This window comes from Dipodomys merriami, unplaced genomic scaffold (genome assembly GCF_024711535.1).
Source record: "Dipodomys merriami isolate MVZ:Mamm:240054 unplaced genomic scaffold, mDipMer1.0.p SCAF_106, whole genome shotgun sequence".
In the NCBI taxonomy this organism is placed as follows: Eukaryota; Metazoa; Chordata; class Mammalia; order Rodentia; family Heteromyidae; genus Dipodomys; species Dipodomys merriami.
In genome coordinates, this window is record NW_027202338.1 from 1,888,557 (window position 1) to 1,906,881 (window position 18,325).

The following is an 18,325-nucleotide window of genomic DNA, read 5'->3' on the forward strand; positions in this document are numbered from 1 at the left end:
CCCAGGGTGTGGCACCTGAGCAAGGCTGAGTCCTGCTGAGTAGTTAAACCCTACATCCCTGAACTCACTCACCCTCCATGCCTACAGTAGCCCCAGTAATCTTCCTTCCTGCACCAGCAAACTCCCAGTCCATAAAGAGGAAGGGGTTTTTGTTCCACTTTGTACTGGTGGATTATTGTCTATCCCTCTTTGCCGCGGACCGGGTTCTGTCGGGACGACGGAGGATACCTAGGGGAGGAACCTGGAATAGGACGGGGAGATGGCAAACAGACAACTCACACACATTAGGAGTGGATGCTGAGTGCTGAGTGCGATTTAATGCAGAGGATAACAAACTTTTATAGCAAAAGTCTCCATAAGAAAGGGCAAAAGGTTACATAATCTTGCTGCAGGGCTTCATTCTTGGGCAGTCACCAGCTGGTCGCCTGAAAGGGCAAAAGGTTACACAACCTTGCTGCAGGGCTTCGTCCTTGGGTGGTCACCAACTGGTCGCCTGATAGGCACTTGTTTCCAGCTTTACCTCTATTTTTAAGAAATACAATGGGTTTCGATGATTGTCACCAATTAACCACTACTTTTTTCTATAGAGGCCTTAACTGTCCCATTAAGATCTTTCCTGTTCCTTCTTTAATAGTAAGCACCAAGGAGACTTAGATTTAGCATGTCTCTTAGTAAATGAGGAAGTTCTTTCTCCTAAGTAGTTATCTCAGCAATTGCCATACATTCTTTCTGTTCTAGCCGCGCCTACAACTTTTTGTAAATCTCTTACAATTCCTTCTGGAGTGACTTTGTGAAACCCCCAATACTTTTATATTTACTTATAACTTGTCTACTAGCCTCCATAAGAGGGGTTTCAGGGTAGCACTTAACTCTGGTGAGTTAGTCATATTTTTAAGACACTCATCAGATATTGGAGTCGTCAACACTCTTAAGAAAGAGCTTTGAATAAGGGAACGTTGACAATGAGTAAGTACAATGAGCAGTAGAAACAGTAAAAGATTAATAGGCACTCTTATGAGGAAAAGATAGGCAGAAACACATCTTTTCCAGGGGTTTTTGCCAGCCTTTTCCCAGGAGTAGGCCTCTTAGAAGCCCTATTCTCCGAGGTAGACTTCAGTGAAGTCCCAAAACTTGGAGATAGGTTTCTGTAAAGCCCCATTCTCTGAGGTAGACTTCGGTGAAGTCCCAAAACTCAGAGATAGGTCTCGAGGCCCCTATCATGGTCTGATAGATGGTTTCCCATGCTAAGCAGACTCTACTGGGGTCGGCGTGGCACCTCTTAATATTCCTGGAGAGAGGGGACTAGTGGACTAGACTTTGATTCTCAACCTCACCAAAAGCTAGGGGACATACACACACACACACACACACACACACACACACACACACACACACACACACACACACACACACACACACACACACACACACACACACACACACACACACACACACACACACACACACACACTCTTTCCCCTCTCACTCCGGGTTCCCCAGCTACCCTAGGAGTCTGGGAACTATTTATCTCTGAGGCCAAGTAGTAAGGAAATAAACTCTATGCTTCCCTGGGGTCTGAGAGCTGTCCTAAGTACTGGCAGGCAGCTTAACATACAACTCCAGAGGGCACTTTGCCTTGAATATCAGCCACACACATCTTTAGACTGACCTGGCAAGACATGGCTGTGGACTGGTCCTCTCTTGACTCTCCCCCACACACCCCCCCACCATAGATCTAGGCCTCATCCCTTCTGTTCACCTGTGTCCTTGTAGAACACAGGGCCACTTTAGCATCCTTGCCTGACCATAGGAGTAGATCTTACTCCACAGAGCAGGCTAAATTTAAGGGGAATCATCAAGGGAGGGGAAGGGAGAGAAAGGAACAGTGATCCTCAAGGTAGAAGCAGCTCAGTTTCCCTCCCAGGCAGGTGATTAATGAACAAGGCAAGCTCCTTCTGGAACAGAGCTTTCTTGTGTCCCTCAGGCTCCATGGGAGGACCCAGGATTCTGGAGACATTTGTGAGGTTTTTGTAGAGAAGCTGAGTAGAATCGAATGGTTGGGAGGCTGGGAGGAGATAATGGAATGGGCTGGAGAGAATGCTTTTGGGAATAGGGCAAGAAAAAGGCTGCCAAGTACCAGAGAGGGTTCCGAGAAGCATTATGACATCCTGATGTCAGCCAGGCACCAGTGGCTTACTCCTGTAATCCCAGCTACTCAATAGGCTGAGATTTGAGGATCACAGTTCAGTCAGCCCAGGCAGGAAAGTCCAGGAGACTCTTATCTCCCGTTGAACCACCAGGAAACCAGAAGTGGAGCTGTGGCTTATAGTGGTAGAGCACTGGCCTTGAGCAAAAGAATTCAAGGACAGCAATCAGGCTCTGCATTCAAGCCCCACGACCGACAAAACAAATAAATCTTGATGTCAACACAGGCCCAGAACAACCACAACCCGCTATGATCCCTTAGTTTCTCCCTATCCCCAGAAACTGCAGCTATGAGCCATGGGCAGATGGCTAAGGTTAGTCCTTCTCTAGGAAAAGGGGGCTCCCAGGGAGAATGAAGTCTCATTAGGGGGTCACCTGCAAAGGAGCTAAAGGAGCTAAATAGAATTATTTTTTCCCTTCAGTGGCTCTTTCTGTGCTCATGGGATGTCCTCTGAGCAGAGTTGTTCCTACACGGTCTCTACCTGGGAAAAGGGATCTTAGACTTGGGAACCAGGGTGAAAATTAGGGTTCAGCCCAGAAAGGGCTGAGATTCATCCAACAGACCACTTAGTCCAACAGCGCCCTCTTCTGTTGTCATGGGATATGGAAAAGTGTAGTTTCTCCTTTCTCAGGAAGATTTTTTTTTAAATTGCAAATGCTTTTTCTGCATGTCTTGAGATGGGTTACATAATGATACTCTGTCTCAAAATATATATATAAAAGGATACAGGCAATGGTGGTTAATGTCTGTAATCCTAGCTACTCAAAAGGCTGAGATCTGAGGATTATAGTTCAAAACTAGCCCAGGCAGAAAAGTCTCCATGAGACTCTAATATCCAATTAAACACTCAAAAACTGGAAGTGGCACTGTGGCTCAAAGTGGCACAGTGCTAGCCTTGAGCAAAGCAAGAGAGCTCAGTTACAGTGCCCAGGCCCTGAGTTCAAGCTCACAACCGACTGTGTGTGTGTGTGTGTGTGTGTCGCGCGCGCGCGCGCGCGCGTGAACACGGAGCCAGGTGCCAATGGCTTAATACCTGTCATCTACTCTGGAGGCTGAGATCTAAGGATCTTGATTTGAAGCCAACCTGGAAAGGAAAGTCTATGAGACTCTTGTCTCCAGTGAACCAGCACAAAAGCAGGAAGTAGAGTTGTGGCTCAAATGATAAGACACTCACCCTCATGGTGAGTGTCCAGGCCCTGTGTGTCCCAGGACTGGCTCACACACATACACACACACACACACACACACACACACACACACACACACACAGAGGATTTGTTTGGTCTCTTACACACTTTCTATACCTCTACATGATCAGGAATCACAGGAAAAATCAGTGAGGTAATTATTTCTACAGCTTTATTTGGTTAGGCAAAGGAATCTGGGTGCTTGTCCGGTCCAGCTGGACAGTCACTCGCTGAGAGCAAGGAGGAGGCCTAAGACAAGGCCTCCAAAAGAACCGTGGCAGGAAAGAGCGCTGCCATCACCGGTGCTCTGGGACTTATCCATATTATTAAGGGTCTCAGTGACTTGGATGCTTCCCACGTGCTGAAAATCTGCTAAAAGCTTATGCTGCTGGCGAGCGCAGCCCATGAGGATGAAGGTGCTGTTGAGATCTCCTGCAAGTCAGGGTGGGAAGGATCAGGGATGTATTCCCACAGGCGCCTCCCCAACCAGGACACCTATGCTCCCACGCCAGAGAGTTGGGCAGAGGCACAATTCTTCTTTGGATTCTGTGTGTGTGTGTGTGTGTGTGTGTGTGTGTGTGTGTGTGTGTGTGTGTATGTGTGTGTGTGTGTGTGTGTGTACATGCCCGCATGTCAGAACTTGAACTCAGAGCCTCATGCTTTTCCTTCCCTTCTTTCCCTCCCTCCCTCCCTCCCTTCCTTCCTTCTTCCCTTCTTCATTCTTTCATTCTTTCTCCCTCCCTTCCTTCCTTCTTCCCTTCTTCATTCTTTCTTTCTTTTGCTCAAGATTAGTGCATTACCACTTGAGCCGCAGCCCTACTTCTGCTGGGGGGGGGTGCCAGTTCACAGCTCTACTTCCAGCTTTTTGGCGGTGGGTAATTGGAGATAAGGAACTCATGAACACCAGGCTCTGATAGCTTATACCTGTAATCCTGCTGACTCAGGAGGCTGAGATGGGAGGATCACAATTCAAAGACCAGGAGACTCTTACTCCATTGAACCACCAGAAAACTGGAAGTGGCACTATGGCTCAAAGAGTGCTAGTCTTGAGCAAACGAGCTCAAGAACAGTGCCCAGGCCCTGAGTTCAAGCCCCACGACCAACAGCAGCAACAACAAAGGATCTAATTGGCTTTCCTGCTTGGGCTGGCTTCAAACTGATCCTCAGATCTCAGCCTCCTGAGTAGCTAGGATTCTGGCATGAGTCACCAGCTCCTGTCCCCCCCTGGAATTCTTGCACTCCTAATCTGACTTCTGGATCCCACCAGATGCTCTAGATGGCTCTAGACGTGCCTTTGTACATAGACTAGACATGGAGTAGTCAACTCGATCAAAAACTTCCTCTTCTCAACTGGCTGCTCCTGTCTGTCATCCTAGCTAGTCAGGAGGCTGACATCTGAGGACCAAGGTTCAGAGCCAGCCTAGGCAGGAAAGTCCCTGAGACTCTCATCTCCAATGAACCACCGAAAGCCCAGAAGTGGAGCTGTGGCAAGTGGGTAGAGCACCAGCCCTGAGCACAAAAGCTCAGGGGCAGTACCCAGGCCAAGTTCAATCCCCAGGACTAACACAAAAGAAAAAAAAAGTTCTTCCTCTCTCACCAGCCTCAAACTTTAAGGTAGAGCTGTAACATGTAGAGGCACTGTAGGGGCAAGTCTCGTTGGCGGCAAAAGCTGGATGGCATTCCTCTTCCAATCTGCCCACACAGGTGGGGCAAGTATGGGTAGACAGAGGGACGGTCTTGGGAACAGTAGACTTGATCCTCCAAAAGGGGTCTACGTTGGTGAGGTTGTTGCAGAGGTAAGACCGGCAGATGTGGCTGTAGGAGGCGATGGAGATTCCAGGTGGTGCAACAAGGTAGGAGACTTGAGGCGGGTAAGAGATGGCTGAGCTGCAGCCTTTATAACTCACAACTCCTCTGTTGGCCCCTGAAAAGCAGAGGGTTCGAGAGCTCTGATCAGTGGCATTGCCTTACCCTATGCTGGGCTTCCCAGGGGCCTAGGACACTGCACTCAGATGCCCTTTTTCATGGATGCTGGTCCTGGGTCTGCTTGAACTCAGAGCCTGGTTACTATCTTTGAGTTTTTGTGCTCAAGGCTAGCACTCTACCACTTTGAGCCACAGCTCCACTCTGGCTTTTTGTTGGTTCATTGGAGATTAAGAGTCAGGGGCTTTCTTGCCTGGGCTGGCTTTGAACCTCAATCCTCAGATTTCAGCCTCCTGAGTAGCTAGGATAACAGGCATGAGACAGGAGTGCCCAATCAAGAAGAGGAATTTTTTTTAAATCAAATTGCCTACTCTGTGTCCAGTCCATGTACAAAGGCATGTCTGGAGACATCATCATCTGGTGAGATCCAGAGGTGGGATTAGGAGTGCAAGAATTCCAGGGAAGTCCAGGGCCTGGGGGCTCACACCTGTCATCCTAGCTACTCAGGACACTGAGAGCTGAGGATCAGTTTGAAACCAGCCTGGGCAGTAAAGTTAATGGGATTCTTTCTTTTTCCTTTTCTTCTTCTTTTCTATTGTCATCATGGGGCTTAAACTCAGGGTTTGGGCGCTGTCCCTGAGCTCTTTTACTCAAGACTAAGCCACTTTGAACCACAGCACCACTTCTGGCTTTTTGTTGGTTCATTAAGAATCTCATGGACTTTTTCATCCATGCTGGCTTGGAACCTCGATCCTCAAATCTCAGCCTCTTGAGTAGCTAGGATGACAGGCATAAGCCACAGGTGCCCGGTTTTTTTTTTTTTTTTTTTTTTTTTTTTTTTACTTTTTTTTACTTTTTTAGGTCTGAGACTGAGACTGGAACATGACACCTGATGCCTTCTTCACTCATTGGCTAGTGCTCTACCAACTGAGCCACACCTCCAACCTCCCCATTCCGCCCTCTTCTCCATTGCACAAAACAAACATCTGGGATGCACTCTACCCTTGCCAGTATCCTGACATATACAATGAGGTAAGCATGAGGAATTCTGGTTTCTTGTCTTGGAGGGGGGGGCGGCAGGGGGGGAGTTAGGGAGTAGAGCTGGGGTGGGGAAAAGGACAGGAAGGAAAAGGAGAGCCTTCGCATCTCACCTGTCTCGATGAATAGAACCGTCTCCTCACAGCCCTCTCTCAGCTTACACACCATGCTCCTCGTCAGCAACCAATCCCAGTCATGGAAGGAAACTGTCCTGAAGTTGGAGGCTATGGCTTCATAACACAAAAGGGCCTCGCCCCCTAAAGAGAGAATGCTTGTTGTCTCCCATCCCTACCCACCTCCCCCCCAGCCCCGGCCTTCTCAGCCTTCAACTGTCAATCAAAGAGCTCAGCCCCCATAGACCCTGGCCTCCAAGGAACCCAGATATCCAGCCCTCCTTCTCCCAGGGACATGACTCCAGCCTCCCACCTTTTGGGGCCTTATAGCATCCAGCCCCACAGGACATACGAGGCAGAGAGGAGATGGCCCCTAGGAGGCATAGCAGCTGCACGGATCTCACAGGCTGGTGTCCCATGGCTTGGTTTTGGGGACTTAGAGTCTAGAAGTCAGTCTGGAATCAATCCTGTCTAGGTCCCAAGCTTGATTCTTGTCAGTCTTTAAATTCTCTGTCCATCCGCCTCCAGGTCACTGTTTTTGGAAACAGAACAGTGACTGTGTCAGTTGCTGTGGCTCTGTACGCTCCATCACCATGTTCTCCTCTCTCCTCTGATTCAGAAAGCGCTTCAACTTCTCAAAGTTGGGCTCTTATTCTCTTACCTAGGCCTTACCACTGGCCATGGTGCTGATCGAAGGAGCACTGGTTGTTCTCCAACCAAATGCAGTGAGATCACAAGAGCAGAGAGAGAGAGGCCTATGCTGGGCTCCAGTGGCTCATGTCTGTAAATCCTAGCTACTCAGGAGGCCGAGATCTAATTCAAAGCTAGCCCAGGCAGGAAAGTTCAAGAAACTCTTAACTCAATTAATCAGCAAAAAGCCAGAAATGGAGCTGTGGCTTACATGGTAGAATGCCAGCTTGAGTAGAAAAGTTTAGGGACAGCATCCAGGCCCTGAGCTCAAACCCCAAAACTGACACCAGATAGATAGATAGATAGATAGATAGATAGATAGATAGATAGATAGATAGATAGATAGATAGATAGATAGAAAAGAATAATAAGGGGAGAGGAGGGTTGGGTGGAGGGAGGGGGAGGATGAGATGGGAAGGGGAAACAAAGGAGGAGGCTACAATGCTTGATAAGAAATGTACTCATTATCTTGCCCATGTAATTGTAACCCCCCTGTACAGTATTTTCACAATAAAAAAAGAATAATAAGGGCTGGGAATGTGGCTTAGTGGTAGACTGCTTACCTAGCATGTATAAAGCCCTGGGTTCCATTCCTCAGTACCACACACACAGAAAAAATTGGAAGTGATGCTGTGGTTCAAGTGGCAGAGTGCTAGCCTTGAGAAAAAGAAGCTCAGGGACAGTTCCCAGGCCAAGTTCAAGCCCCAGGACTGGCTATTATTATTATTATTATTATTATTATTATGGCTTAAATTACTGTGTGAGACTGTAAGTTAATTTATATCCTAAATGTCTCTTTGGTTCAATAAGAAAATTTAAAACCATGGGTGATGCTGATGACTCATGCCTGCTCAGGAGGCTGAAATCCAAGGATCATGGCTCAAAGCCAACGAGCAAAAATAAAAAAGTGTATGAAACTCTTACCTCCAATTAACTAGCAAAAAAAGCTGAAAATTGGAGGTATGTCCCAAGTGGTAGAGCACTAATCTTAAGCAAAAAAGCTATGAGGCAGTGCTTAAGCCCTGAGTTCAAGCCCTAATACCAGCACCAAAAAACAAAAAAATTCAAGTCAACCAGAAAGGCTAAGGAACACATGAGGAAATACAACTGTCCTGAGAAATGCATCTAGTATTAGCAAGAAATAAAGGAAATAAAAATACCCACTGCTGCTTATGGGGTAGTTAGGATAAGACCATTTTCTTGATCCCTGAGGAAAAGAAGAGTTGGGATTTGAGCTCAGTACACCACTGTGGGATAAAGTCTGAGAATACCAATCAATAACCCATTTTTGGTACATCCTAGGTACACATAGTAAAAATCCCCACCCTCAGCTTATAGGAGGATTCAGAATTAATGGGATGACAACTTAGAGCAATGTAGTAACAAAAACTCAGGATTGTTCCCTGCCAGAAACCAAGTAAATACACGATATTCAGGGGATACACACCATGAAATATCACGTTATGTATAATATAGAAGCTGATTAGATATACAATACATTCCTGGTGGATCATAAAAGTTTTGTGTTAGGGTATGGGAAGGTGGCTCAGTGGTAGAGCGCTTGCCTTGCATGCTTGAGGCCCTGGGTTCAATTCCTCAGTACCACATAAGCAGAAAAAAAAAAAAAGCTGGAAGTGGCACTGTGGCTCAAGTGGTAAGAGTGCTAGCCTTGAGCTGAAGAGCTGAGGGACAGCACCCAGACCCAGAGTTCAGGCCCCACGACTGGACCCTCCCCCCCCAAAAAAAAAAGTCTTGTGTCAGCTGGGTGCTGGTGGCTCAGGCCTGTAATCCTAGCTACTCAGGGAACTGAGATCTGAGACCTGTGGTTCAAAGCCAGCCTGGGCAGGAAAGCCCATTAAACTCTTATCTTCAATAAATGACTCAGAAAAGGCTGGAAGTGGTGACATGGCTCAAGTATAGAGCTCTAGCCTTGAGCAAAAGCAGCTCAGGGACAGTGCCCCGGTCCTGAGTTCAAACCTCAAGATCTGCACACACACACACACACACACACACACACACACACACACACACACACACACACACACACACACACACACACAAAATCCCATGCTTGCAGGTGCTGGTGGCTTGTGTCTATAATCCTAGCTACTTAGGAGGCTCAGATCTAAGAATCAAGGTTCAAAATCAGCCCAGACAGACAAATCTAAGAGGTTCCTGTTTCCAATTAACCAGCAAAAAGCCAGAAGTAGAGGTGTGGTTCACGCAGTAGAGCATCAGCCTTGAGCAAAAAAAAAAGTCAAGCAAATGGGGCACCAGTGGCTCACGCCTGTAATACTAGCTCTTCAGGAAGCTGAGATCTGAGGATCACAGTTCAGAGCCAGCCCAGGCAGGAAAGTTTGTGAGACTCTTATCTCCAATAAACCACTCAGAAAAAGCAGGAATTGGTGCTGTGGCTCACTTGATAGAGTGCTAGCCTTGAGTACAAAGAGGCTCAGGGACAGAGCCCAGTCCCTGAGTTCAAGCACCAGGACTGACAAAAAAATTAAGCAAGAGAGGCAAGTGAATTCAAGCCACAGTACTGGCATCTGTATCAATATCTATAAATGTATATACATCACATATTTGATATAGAATATATTGTTTATTATTCTATATAAGTATAGAATATATTATTGTGTAATATACTCGATTAGACTATATAGTATAGAAAATATAATCATATAATATTCTAATTATATATTATGTACATTTATTAATAGATTATATGTATATAAATGTGTCAGGCAAATGTTCAAGTATACACGGTGTGGCCCCACTCTTCTCCCCCCGCACCCCAAGATCAAGTTCAATCTCTTCAACTGATCATTCAAGCCTCCCTCTGTGTAATGAAACCCAAACCACCTTTCCAACGTTATCTCCAACAGCTCCCTGGCACCACAGGCCAGTTAGAGGTCACTTCTTCCATCCTTTCATCTTGGTACGCCACAGTTACACAGGCTATGTAACCTAGAAATCGGCAGCAAGCAAACAGGCTAAAGGCTGTAGGGAAAAATCGGACATGGGCAGGGGGAAACCAAGGCGGCCGAGAGCGCAGGCCAGACAGGAGCGTCTGCGCATGCGCTGAGGGGCCCCGGTCAACGCCTGTGATCCTTCTGAGCGCACTCTGCCGTTCCCAAGGGGAGGAGGGGGAAAAGGGGCGGGTCCCACTTGTGCGTCAGAGATGGTACTCGACGCCCCATTGGCTATCCCACCCGCAATGGGAAGAACAGTCTAGAAAGGTGGTGGGAGGGGCCAGAGGCCCGAGGCTCAATTCGACGCGCTATTGGCTGGCCTAGTAGTTAGGCGCTCAGGAAGGGAAAGAGAGGAGGGGGGAGGAGGAAGTGGGAGGAGCTTCGGGCAGGATCTACAACCACATTGGTGTAGCAGGAGATAGCGTGTTGGAAGCTCATTGGTCATTGCGGGGAAGGGGCGGGAAAAAAGTGGCGCGAGGCACGGCCGTTCCTCTCTTGGCTGCTTTCTCGTTCCTTCTCTTGGCCTCATCCGGGCCAAGTCTGGCTCTTCTCGAAGCTGTGGTAACCGTAGGGCTGGTGTCCAGGAGCGGACACGACCCCTCCACTCCCTGGGCCTTCTTCCCCCTCTTCCTAACACTGAATCCCCTTCCCCAGGCACCCTCCTTTGCCCTCCCCCTCCCCCCTCGCGCTGCTCGCGACCCCCATCTCTCCCTTCCCCCCTCCCCCGCAAGACCTCTGGGTGCGGGGCCTCGTGGCCTGCCCCCTTTCCTGGGACCCTGGAGCCGGATGGGGGGGGTGTGGCACGGATCCAGTGTTGGGGGGATGGGGGCTGCTGGAATGGGGGTGTACCTGAGTAATAACTGTATGAAAAAGAAGGGATGCGTGAGGTTTATTGTTAGCGCGTGGGATTCAGGAGCAGCCGTGATTTCTTGTGTTTGTGCGAGAATGCCTGTGGCCATCTTGTGGGGTCCAACGGAGAAACTGGCATCCAGAGAAGAGCACTATTGGCCTAGATTGGGGCTCAGCGTGCAGCAGGGATCCAGAGAATGATGGAAAGAATGAAGGAATGATTGAGCCGAGCTAGTAAAAATGGGGCAGGCAGGTCCCTCACAATGATGTCGTTACTAGGAAGGGACGGTATGAGAACAAAACCAACCTGAAGGAGCACAGGACGGATTTAAGGCATGGTTTATGTGAGATTAAAATTTTCAAGGGACAAAAATATTTTTAGGCCAGTGGCTGGTGGCTCATGCCTATAATCCTAACTATTCAGGAGGCTGAGATCTGAGGATGGCAGTTCAAAGCCAGTCCCAGCAGGAAAGTCCCTGAGACTCTCTATATCCAATGAGCCATCAGAAAGCTGGAAGTGGCTTTTTGGCTCAAAGTGGTATAGTGCTAACCTTGAGTACAAAGAGGTCAGGAACAGTGCCCAGGCCCTGAGTTCAAGCCCCACGAGCAAAATAAAATTAATTAAATAAATAAATCAGAAGTGGGTGTGGTGGCCTGTAGTCATAGCTACTCAGGAGGTGAGCAGGAGAATGGAGAGTTTGAAGGGGAGGGGGAGTAGCCAAATTGGTAGAGAGCTTGGGAGAGGCCCTGGGTTCAATCCCCAGTGTGTGTATTTGTGTACATATATATAAATACTATATATACACACAGGTACTATAAATAAAACTATATATAAACACTACATATACATATATATATGTACATAGGATATATACACAAGGAATTGCGTAAATTCATAGATGGGAGTGGGGATTACCTCAGTGGTAAAGTACTTGCCTAACACCTGCAAGGGTTCAATTCCCTAGTACTTGGTGGGGGGGCACGGAATCCAGCAGGAAGGGATGTTTAATGAAAGCTTTTGAGGGGGCTGGGAAAGCCATGCCTATGCCTGAAACTGAGATTCATCATGGGAAAGTGGGCAGGTAAGCTAAAGAAAAGAAGCTGGGCACTGGCGGCTCATGCCTGTAATCCTAGCTACTCAGGAGGCTGAGCTATAAGGATTTCAGTTTGAAGCTAGACCAGACAGAAAAGTCTGTGAGACTCATAGCTCCAATTAAGCACCAAAACCGCCAGAAGTAGAGCTGTAGCTCAAGAGGCAGAGCCTGGAGGAAAAAAAGCTAAGGGATAGTGCCCAGGCCTTGATCAAGCCCTAGTACTGGCATGCATGTGCACACTCACGTGTGCGTACACACAAATCTAAGGAAGGAAAGGGATGTAGGGATTTCTTAGGAAGGAGGATCCATGGGAAAGGTGAAAGGGTGAAGAGGGAATAACCAGGGTGAAGGCTAGGGCCTATGACAGAGAGCCGCACACGCCTCCCTGAGTAGGAGGGGGTGGTTAGGGGAGGGCCCACACGGCCATCCTAACCTGCTACCTCTGCCCTTAGATCCATGGATCCAAAGGAAACATCTGATGCCCACCACTCCCCTGCTGACTCTGCTCCAAGGGGTGAGACCAGAGCTCCCCAGGGCATGGAGCTTATCCCCAGGAGAGCTGTGAGTCGCTCTCCGACATGTGCCCGCTGCCGAAACCATGGTGTCACTGCCCACCTCAAGGGCCACAAGCGACTCTGCCTCTTTCAGACTTGCGAGTGTCACAAATGTGTCCTCATTCTGTGAGTGGAAGGTCCAGGGAGAAGGGGCGGATGAGCCTCTGGAAAAACGGCTGACTGCCTGCTCATCCTCTCCTCCTTTTAGGGAGCGCCGGAGAGTCATGGCTGCTCAGGTGGCATTGCGTAGGCAACAGGAGGCGCAGCTAAAGAGGCACCTGGCTCAGGGACTAGTGAGAGGGGCAGCTCCTTTTAAAGCACTGAGCCGAGTCAAGAAAGGAGCTGCTGGACCAGTAGTCCCCCGTGAGTGTCTCTGGCTGGAATTTGAATGAGGGAAGATTCTCAGTCCTGCCACCAAATTGGTCTGTGACCTTGGGCTACGTGTTCCGCTCTTAGGTCCTCCAGCTCCCCAACTATAAAATGTGATTGAATGTTAGGAGGATGCAGTGAGATGAGAGGTAGAAAATGATCAGCAGAGCCAGGTGTGGTAGTGCACGCCTGTAATCCCAGCTGCTCAAGAGCTTGGCAGTCTGAGGCCCGACCCCAGGCAAAAAGGGCTAAGACCCAATCTGAAAAATAAAAGCAAAAAGGGTAAAAGGGGTATGGTTCAAGTGGTAAAGCACCTGTCTAGTAGGCCCAAGATCTTGAATCCCAAACTCTGTACCAAGGAAGGAGAGAAGAAAGGAGGGATGCAGGATGGGGAGGGGAGGGAGGGAAGGAAAGAGAGAGAAGGTGGGAAGGGAGGGAGGGAGAAGGAAGAAAGGAAGGAGCCAGATGAAATAAGACCTGTGTGTTGGGGTTAGTGTAGGCTCACTAGATCTCTCCCTGGTTGTTTACAGCTGGAAAGGAGAACATAGCCCCTCAGCCTCAGGGTTCCCATGGGGCAGTCCCACTGGCACTGACACCCCCTGGGAAGGTAAGAACCTGGCCTTCAGGGAGAGGCTCCCAACCTAGCTCCTGTGCAGACCCCTTCTCAGTGCCCTTCACATCTGGGTTCTACTCCCAACCTTGGCATGCTACCAGCTTGTGAGCAGGTCACTTCTTTTCTGTGGGCAAATTAAAGAGGGTGGAACATTAAGGCCCAGCCCAGACATTTCCCCTTCTCAGAACATAGCCACTCCTCCTCTAACCTTATACCTAACTCTAATCTGTGCCATCTGCCCTTCTAGGAGAACTGTGGGCCCCTGCTGCTCAGCTGTCCCCCAGAAACCTTGCCTTTGCCCTGGACTCCAGTGCCTCCAGGCCCGTGGGGCCCTGGACACTGGCTGCCCCCAGGCCTTTCCATGCCACCCCCAGTGGTGTGTCGTTTGCTGTGTCAGGAACCTGCTGTCCCTCTGCATCCCTTCGCTGGTAAGAAGAGAATTCAGCCTTCATTCAGCAGAAAGGGAAGTGGGAAAGGTCGCAGGTGAGAAGAGAGAGGAGAGAATGGTCACCTCTGAGACCTGAACATCTCGTTCTCTTCCCTGCCTTAGGCTTTGACCCTGGCACTTCCCTCCGCCTGCCTGCACATGGGCCCCTCCCACCTTGCCCAGGATCTCGATCGGTACTGACCACTCCTCTTTCTGGAGAGCCTCAAGGACCCCCTAACCTGCCCCACACGTGAGTAGGGACACAAGGATACATATTTATTCTGAGCCTATTTCTATGCTAGACACGGTAGTGAATGATAAAGATCTCAGATTAATAGGTCTGCCATTACCTATCTGGGAACTTTTGCACATGTCTGTACCTTTCTCAGCCTGGTTTTCCATATAAAAATGGGAGATGTCATTTCATTCAAGTTATAATTGTCATTCAGTTTTTCATAACAGTAATGTATGGGACACACCTAGCATGGACCCTGACCTTGATGAAATACTGGCTATCAGATCTTAAGCAGATAAGATGGAGTAGGATTATGTGCTGAAACTGAGCGCTAGGAAAGCCACAGAGGGCCAAGAAAAGGCCAGGAGCCATTAGAGAAAGCTTCTGGAAGTTGGAGCAAAGCTAATCTTCAAGTTCCAAAGGGATTAGAGAACTGGGGGAAGGAAAACTAGGTAAGACAGTGACAGAAACCCCAGTCCCTTTAGGTATTTTGTTCATTTTTAAAAACTGACACCAGTGATTTCCTGTAATCCTCACAGTATCTTTGGAGGGAAAAGCTGATAGAGATTTTCATTTTCTAGAAAACAAAGTAAGCCAACCCAGGGGACAAGACTTAACCAAGCCCACGAAGTCTCCGAATCCTAGCCCAGAATGTCTGACCCTCTTTCCACGTGTACATGTCTGTTTACCCTCCTTGGCATCTCTCCCTCTTTTTAGATGCTCCACACTGATACTCCAGTCATGTGGTACCCCGGACACTCTCCTGCTGCAGCCACAGGTCCTGGGGAAGAAGTGGTATCCTGACCCAGGGAGGAAGTGGAGATTGGGGAGGGGAAAAGTAGGAGATGAAAGGCACCAGGGGCAGAGGGAACAGTGGAAGGGTGAGAAGAAGCAAGGGTTTCCAGTCCTCTTCTCTCCATCTCCTTTGCAGGCCCCTGGAGCCTCTCGCCTGGCCTGGACATCTGCTTCCTCAGAGCGGCAGCTTCAGCGAGAGGCAGCTGAGGCCCTTGTGGGTCTGAAAGATTCATCCCAGGCTTCCCGCCTGACCCCTTCTGTCCCCCCCAATCCTGCCTGGATCTCCCTCCTCCACCCCTGTGGCCCACCAGGTAATCTCTCTGAAAGGAGAGGACAGGATAAAGATGGTTGGGAAAAGGAAGTCACTAGGGTAAACAGAGACTAACCAAGATGAGGGGGTCAACAAGCTGAATGTCCTCTGAGCCAGGCCCCCAAGTTCCTCAGCCTGGCCTCTGAAATTACAGTTGAAGTTGTTTAGTATATCACTTTTGCCAGTTTTGTTCTCAACAACGAATGTTAAAGCCAAGGAAAATGAGGTCTTGGTCTCTAACTCCAGCCCAAGCCTCGGTCTCCAGACCCTAGCTGTCTGCTGAAGTCTGGAGAGGGAGTGAGAAAGTAATAAACAGGATCTGGCCTGGGTAAAGGTGATAATTGCTTCTTGGAAGTTCCCACTCTAGTAGGGAAACTTGGACAGTTTCAGGAGGCTCAGTTGCAAGAACCTGAGGAGTTTTCAGGAGTAATATGTGGGGACAGAAACGGCTGAGAACCCTAATATCCAATCACGGATTGGGAACTGTTGGAACAGGAAAAAAGGCTGAAGAGGCTCTGCTTGTGGGGCTCTGGGTTGCCAGGCTTAGGAGTCTAGAGCAGCAGCCTGCACAAGTGGATCTGTGGGAAAAGATAGGGATACATTAGACTCCCTGTGCTCTAGAAAGACAAGTGTGTTGGCTGCAATGGAGGGAGGGGCTGAAGAAAGCAAGACTGGAGGTAGGAAAATTAGCAAAGAGGAATGAAGCAGGTGGAGGAGGATGAGGCCTGATTATTGCATGGGGTAAAGAGAGGGAACTACAGGGAGGGGGATGGATGTGACGTGGTCCTGCCCCTTCCTTCCTGACTATAGCTCCCGCTGGAGGAAGAGGATTCCAGCCTGTTGGCCCCTCTCTCCGACCCACCCCAGCTCCCTCCGTCTCTCTGCATATTGGGCGTCTGGGGTCCATCTCCCTCCTGAGCTAGAACACGGAGGTAGAGGCTACCTCACCGAGGCAGGGCGAGGGAGAGCCTGTAGGCACTGCATATTCGCTATTTTACTTAATGGATTTTTACATGGAGTTTAATATAGTACAAACCTCAGGATTCTTTCTTAAGCTTTCAGGTGCTTCAGTTAGCTTTTGGTTCCTTTTGTAGTGTGGGCATTTCCTTGGCTGATAGCGGATATTCACATACTCCTCATTGAGTTCTGGGACTTTTTTAGGTCCCTAAAAAAGGAGAAGGCTGTACAGTTAGAACTGACCAGAATCTAAGTACATTTTTTGCAAGCGTTCATGTTTGGTATATACCTGTGCACTCCTGTTGGTCTCTGTGCAAGTGAAAACAAGAGAGTATTCTCATTTTGTTTTTAGATTTGTGTAAGTAAGAAATAAACCTTTGCCAACTGAAGCCATTAAGACTTGGGGGTTATTTATTACCACAGCCTAACCTAATCAATCTATCCTGACAACCAAAAAAGACTTGTTTGACTCACTTCTCCAAGTTAAAATCACCTATTCAAGAACAGCCACTAGATGGTTGCTGGTGGCTCACACCTATAATCCTAGATACTCAGGAGGATTAGCTCTGAGGATTAAAGTTCAAAGCCAGCCCAAGCAGGAAAGTCCATGACTCTTACCTCCCATTAACTACCAAAAAGCCAGAAGTGGAGCTGTAGCAAAAGAAGCTGAGGGACAGTATCCAGGTCTTAAGTTCATGCCCTAGGACAGTACACACACAAAAAGAACAACCACAAATAATTACAAGCTTGGAATTTTTTTTTCTCCATTTGTGGGGCTTGAACTCTGGGCCTTGGCACTGTCCCTCAGCTCTTCAGCTCAAGGCTAGTGCTCTACCACTTGAGCCACAGCGCCACTTTTATTTTTTCTGGTGATTTACTGGAGATAAGAGTCTCATGGACTTTCCTCCCAGGGCTGGCTTTGAACCGAGATCCTCAGATCTCAGCCTCCTGAGTAGTTAGGATTACAGGCGTGAGCCACTGGCACCTGGCTCTTGGATTTCTTTTTTCTTTCTTCCTCTCTCTCTCTCTCTCTCTCCCTCTCTCCCTCCCTCCCTCCCTCCTTCCTTCTCTCTTTCTCTCTCTTTCCCTTCCTTCCTTCCTTCCTTCCTTCCTTCCTTCCTTCCTTCCTTTCTTTTTGCCGGTTGTGGAGCCTGAACTCTGGGCCTGGGCCCTGTCCCTCAGCTCTTTCAGCTTAAGGCTAACGCTCTACCACTAGAGCCCACAGCACCACTTCCAGCTTTTTCTGCTTTATGTGGTGCTGAGGAGTCAAACCCAGGGCCTCATGCATGCAAGTCAAGCACTCTACCACTGAGCCACCTTCCCAGCCCCTTGGATTTCTTATTCTGGCCAGATAAGAATATTAGAGATGGTGGAGGGTTCACTAATTCACTGATGCCATAACTTAAGTGCATGCTCTGTGCCAGTCATAGTTTCCTGCTCACCAGAGACCCACAAATACAGGGCCAAACAGATTATATAAATGAGTAAAGAAGGCCAGATGGTGGCTAGCAAACTGAAAGTGTATGCCCTACTTAAGGGGCAGCCTCCTCTTGCCCTAGTGGATGGGTCCAAGCAGAAACAATTAGGTAAGAGTTACATCTTTGGATTTTATTTTAACTCAAGGAGTGAGCACTGTCCCTGAACTTCTTTTGCTCAAGGATAGCACTCTACCACTTGAGTCACAGCGCCACTTCTGCCTTTTTCTGTGTATGTGGTACTGAAGAATCGAACCCAGGGCTTCATGCATGTTAGGCAAGCATTCTACCACTAAGCCACCTTTCCAGCCCGCTTCTTTGGATTTTTTTTTTTTTGGGTCCGGTTGTGGGGCCTGAACTCTGGGCCTGGGCGCTGTCCCTCAGCTCTTCAGCTCAAGGCTAGCGCTCTACCACTTGAGCCACAGCGCCAATTCCGGCTTTTTGCTTATGTGGTGCTGAGGAATCGAACCCAGGGCCTCATGCATGTAAGGCAAGCATTCTACCACTGGGCCACCTTC

At 48.6% G+C, this 18,325-nt stretch overlaps 2 protein-coding genes and 1 long non-coding RNA gene across 8 annotated transcripts; 1 reads left to right on the top strand and 2 right to left on the bottom strand.

Moving 5' to 3' along the window:
* Nucleotides 1-298: 298 nt before the first annotated feature.
* On the bottom strand, nt 299-2,076 carry LOC138811761 (uncharacterized). The gene is made up of 2 exons (XR_011367493.1): nt 1,670-2,076; nt 299-522 (listed from the first exon to the last, which is right to left on the bottom strand). It is a non-coding gene; the product is annotated as an uncharacterized lncRNA (long non-coding RNA).
* Nucleotides 2,077-3,543: 1,467 nt separating this feature from the next.
* On the bottom strand, nt 3,544-10,277 carry LOC138811765 (ly6/PLAUR domain-containing protein 4-like). 2 transcript variants are annotated; one of them, XM_069999581.1, is made up of 5 exons: nt 10,020-10,277; nt 6,781-6,999; nt 6,468-6,611; nt 4,991-5,317; nt 3,544-3,825 (listed from the first exon to the last, which is right to left on the bottom strand). In XM_069999581.1, exons 2-5 carry the CDS (start codon nt 6,884-6,886, stop codon nt 3,617-3,619), a joined length of 786 nt encoding a protein of 261 aa, XP_069855682.1. In that variant the 5' UTR covers nt 6,887-6,999; nt 10,020-10,277; the 3' UTR covers nt 3,544-3,616. The 2 variants fall into 2 exon arrangements, with proteins under 2 accessions (XP_069855682.1, XP_069855692.1); XM_069999591.1 differs by having other exon boundaries at nt 6,820-6,999; nt 10,020-10,276.
* Nucleotides 10,278-10,608: 331 nt separating this feature from the next.
* LOC138811775 (doublesex- and mab-3-related transcription factor C2) lies at nt 10,609-16,708 on the top strand. 5 transcript variants are annotated; one of them, XM_069999621.1, is made up of 9 exons: nt 10,609-10,690; nt 12,525-12,752; nt 12,835-12,989; nt 13,526-13,602; nt 13,856-14,036; nt 14,159-14,285; nt 14,988-15,048; nt 15,202-15,376; nt 16,186-16,708. In XM_069999621.1, the coding sequence occupies exons 2-9, from the start codon at nt 12,529-12,531 to the stop codon at nt 16,296-16,298; spliced, it is 1,113 nt and encodes a 370-aa protein (XP_069855722.1). In that variant the 5' UTR covers nt 10,609-10,690; nt 12,525-12,528; the 3' UTR covers nt 16,299-16,708. The 5 variants fall into 5 exon arrangements, with proteins under 5 accessions (XP_069855722.1, XP_069855737.1, XP_069855704.1 ...); XM_069999636.1 differs by having other exon boundaries at nt 10,615-10,696; XM_069999603.1 differs by lacking the exon at nt 10,609-10,690 and adding an exon at nt 10,999-12,060.
* Nucleotides 16,709-18,325: the final 1,617 nt, after the last annotated feature.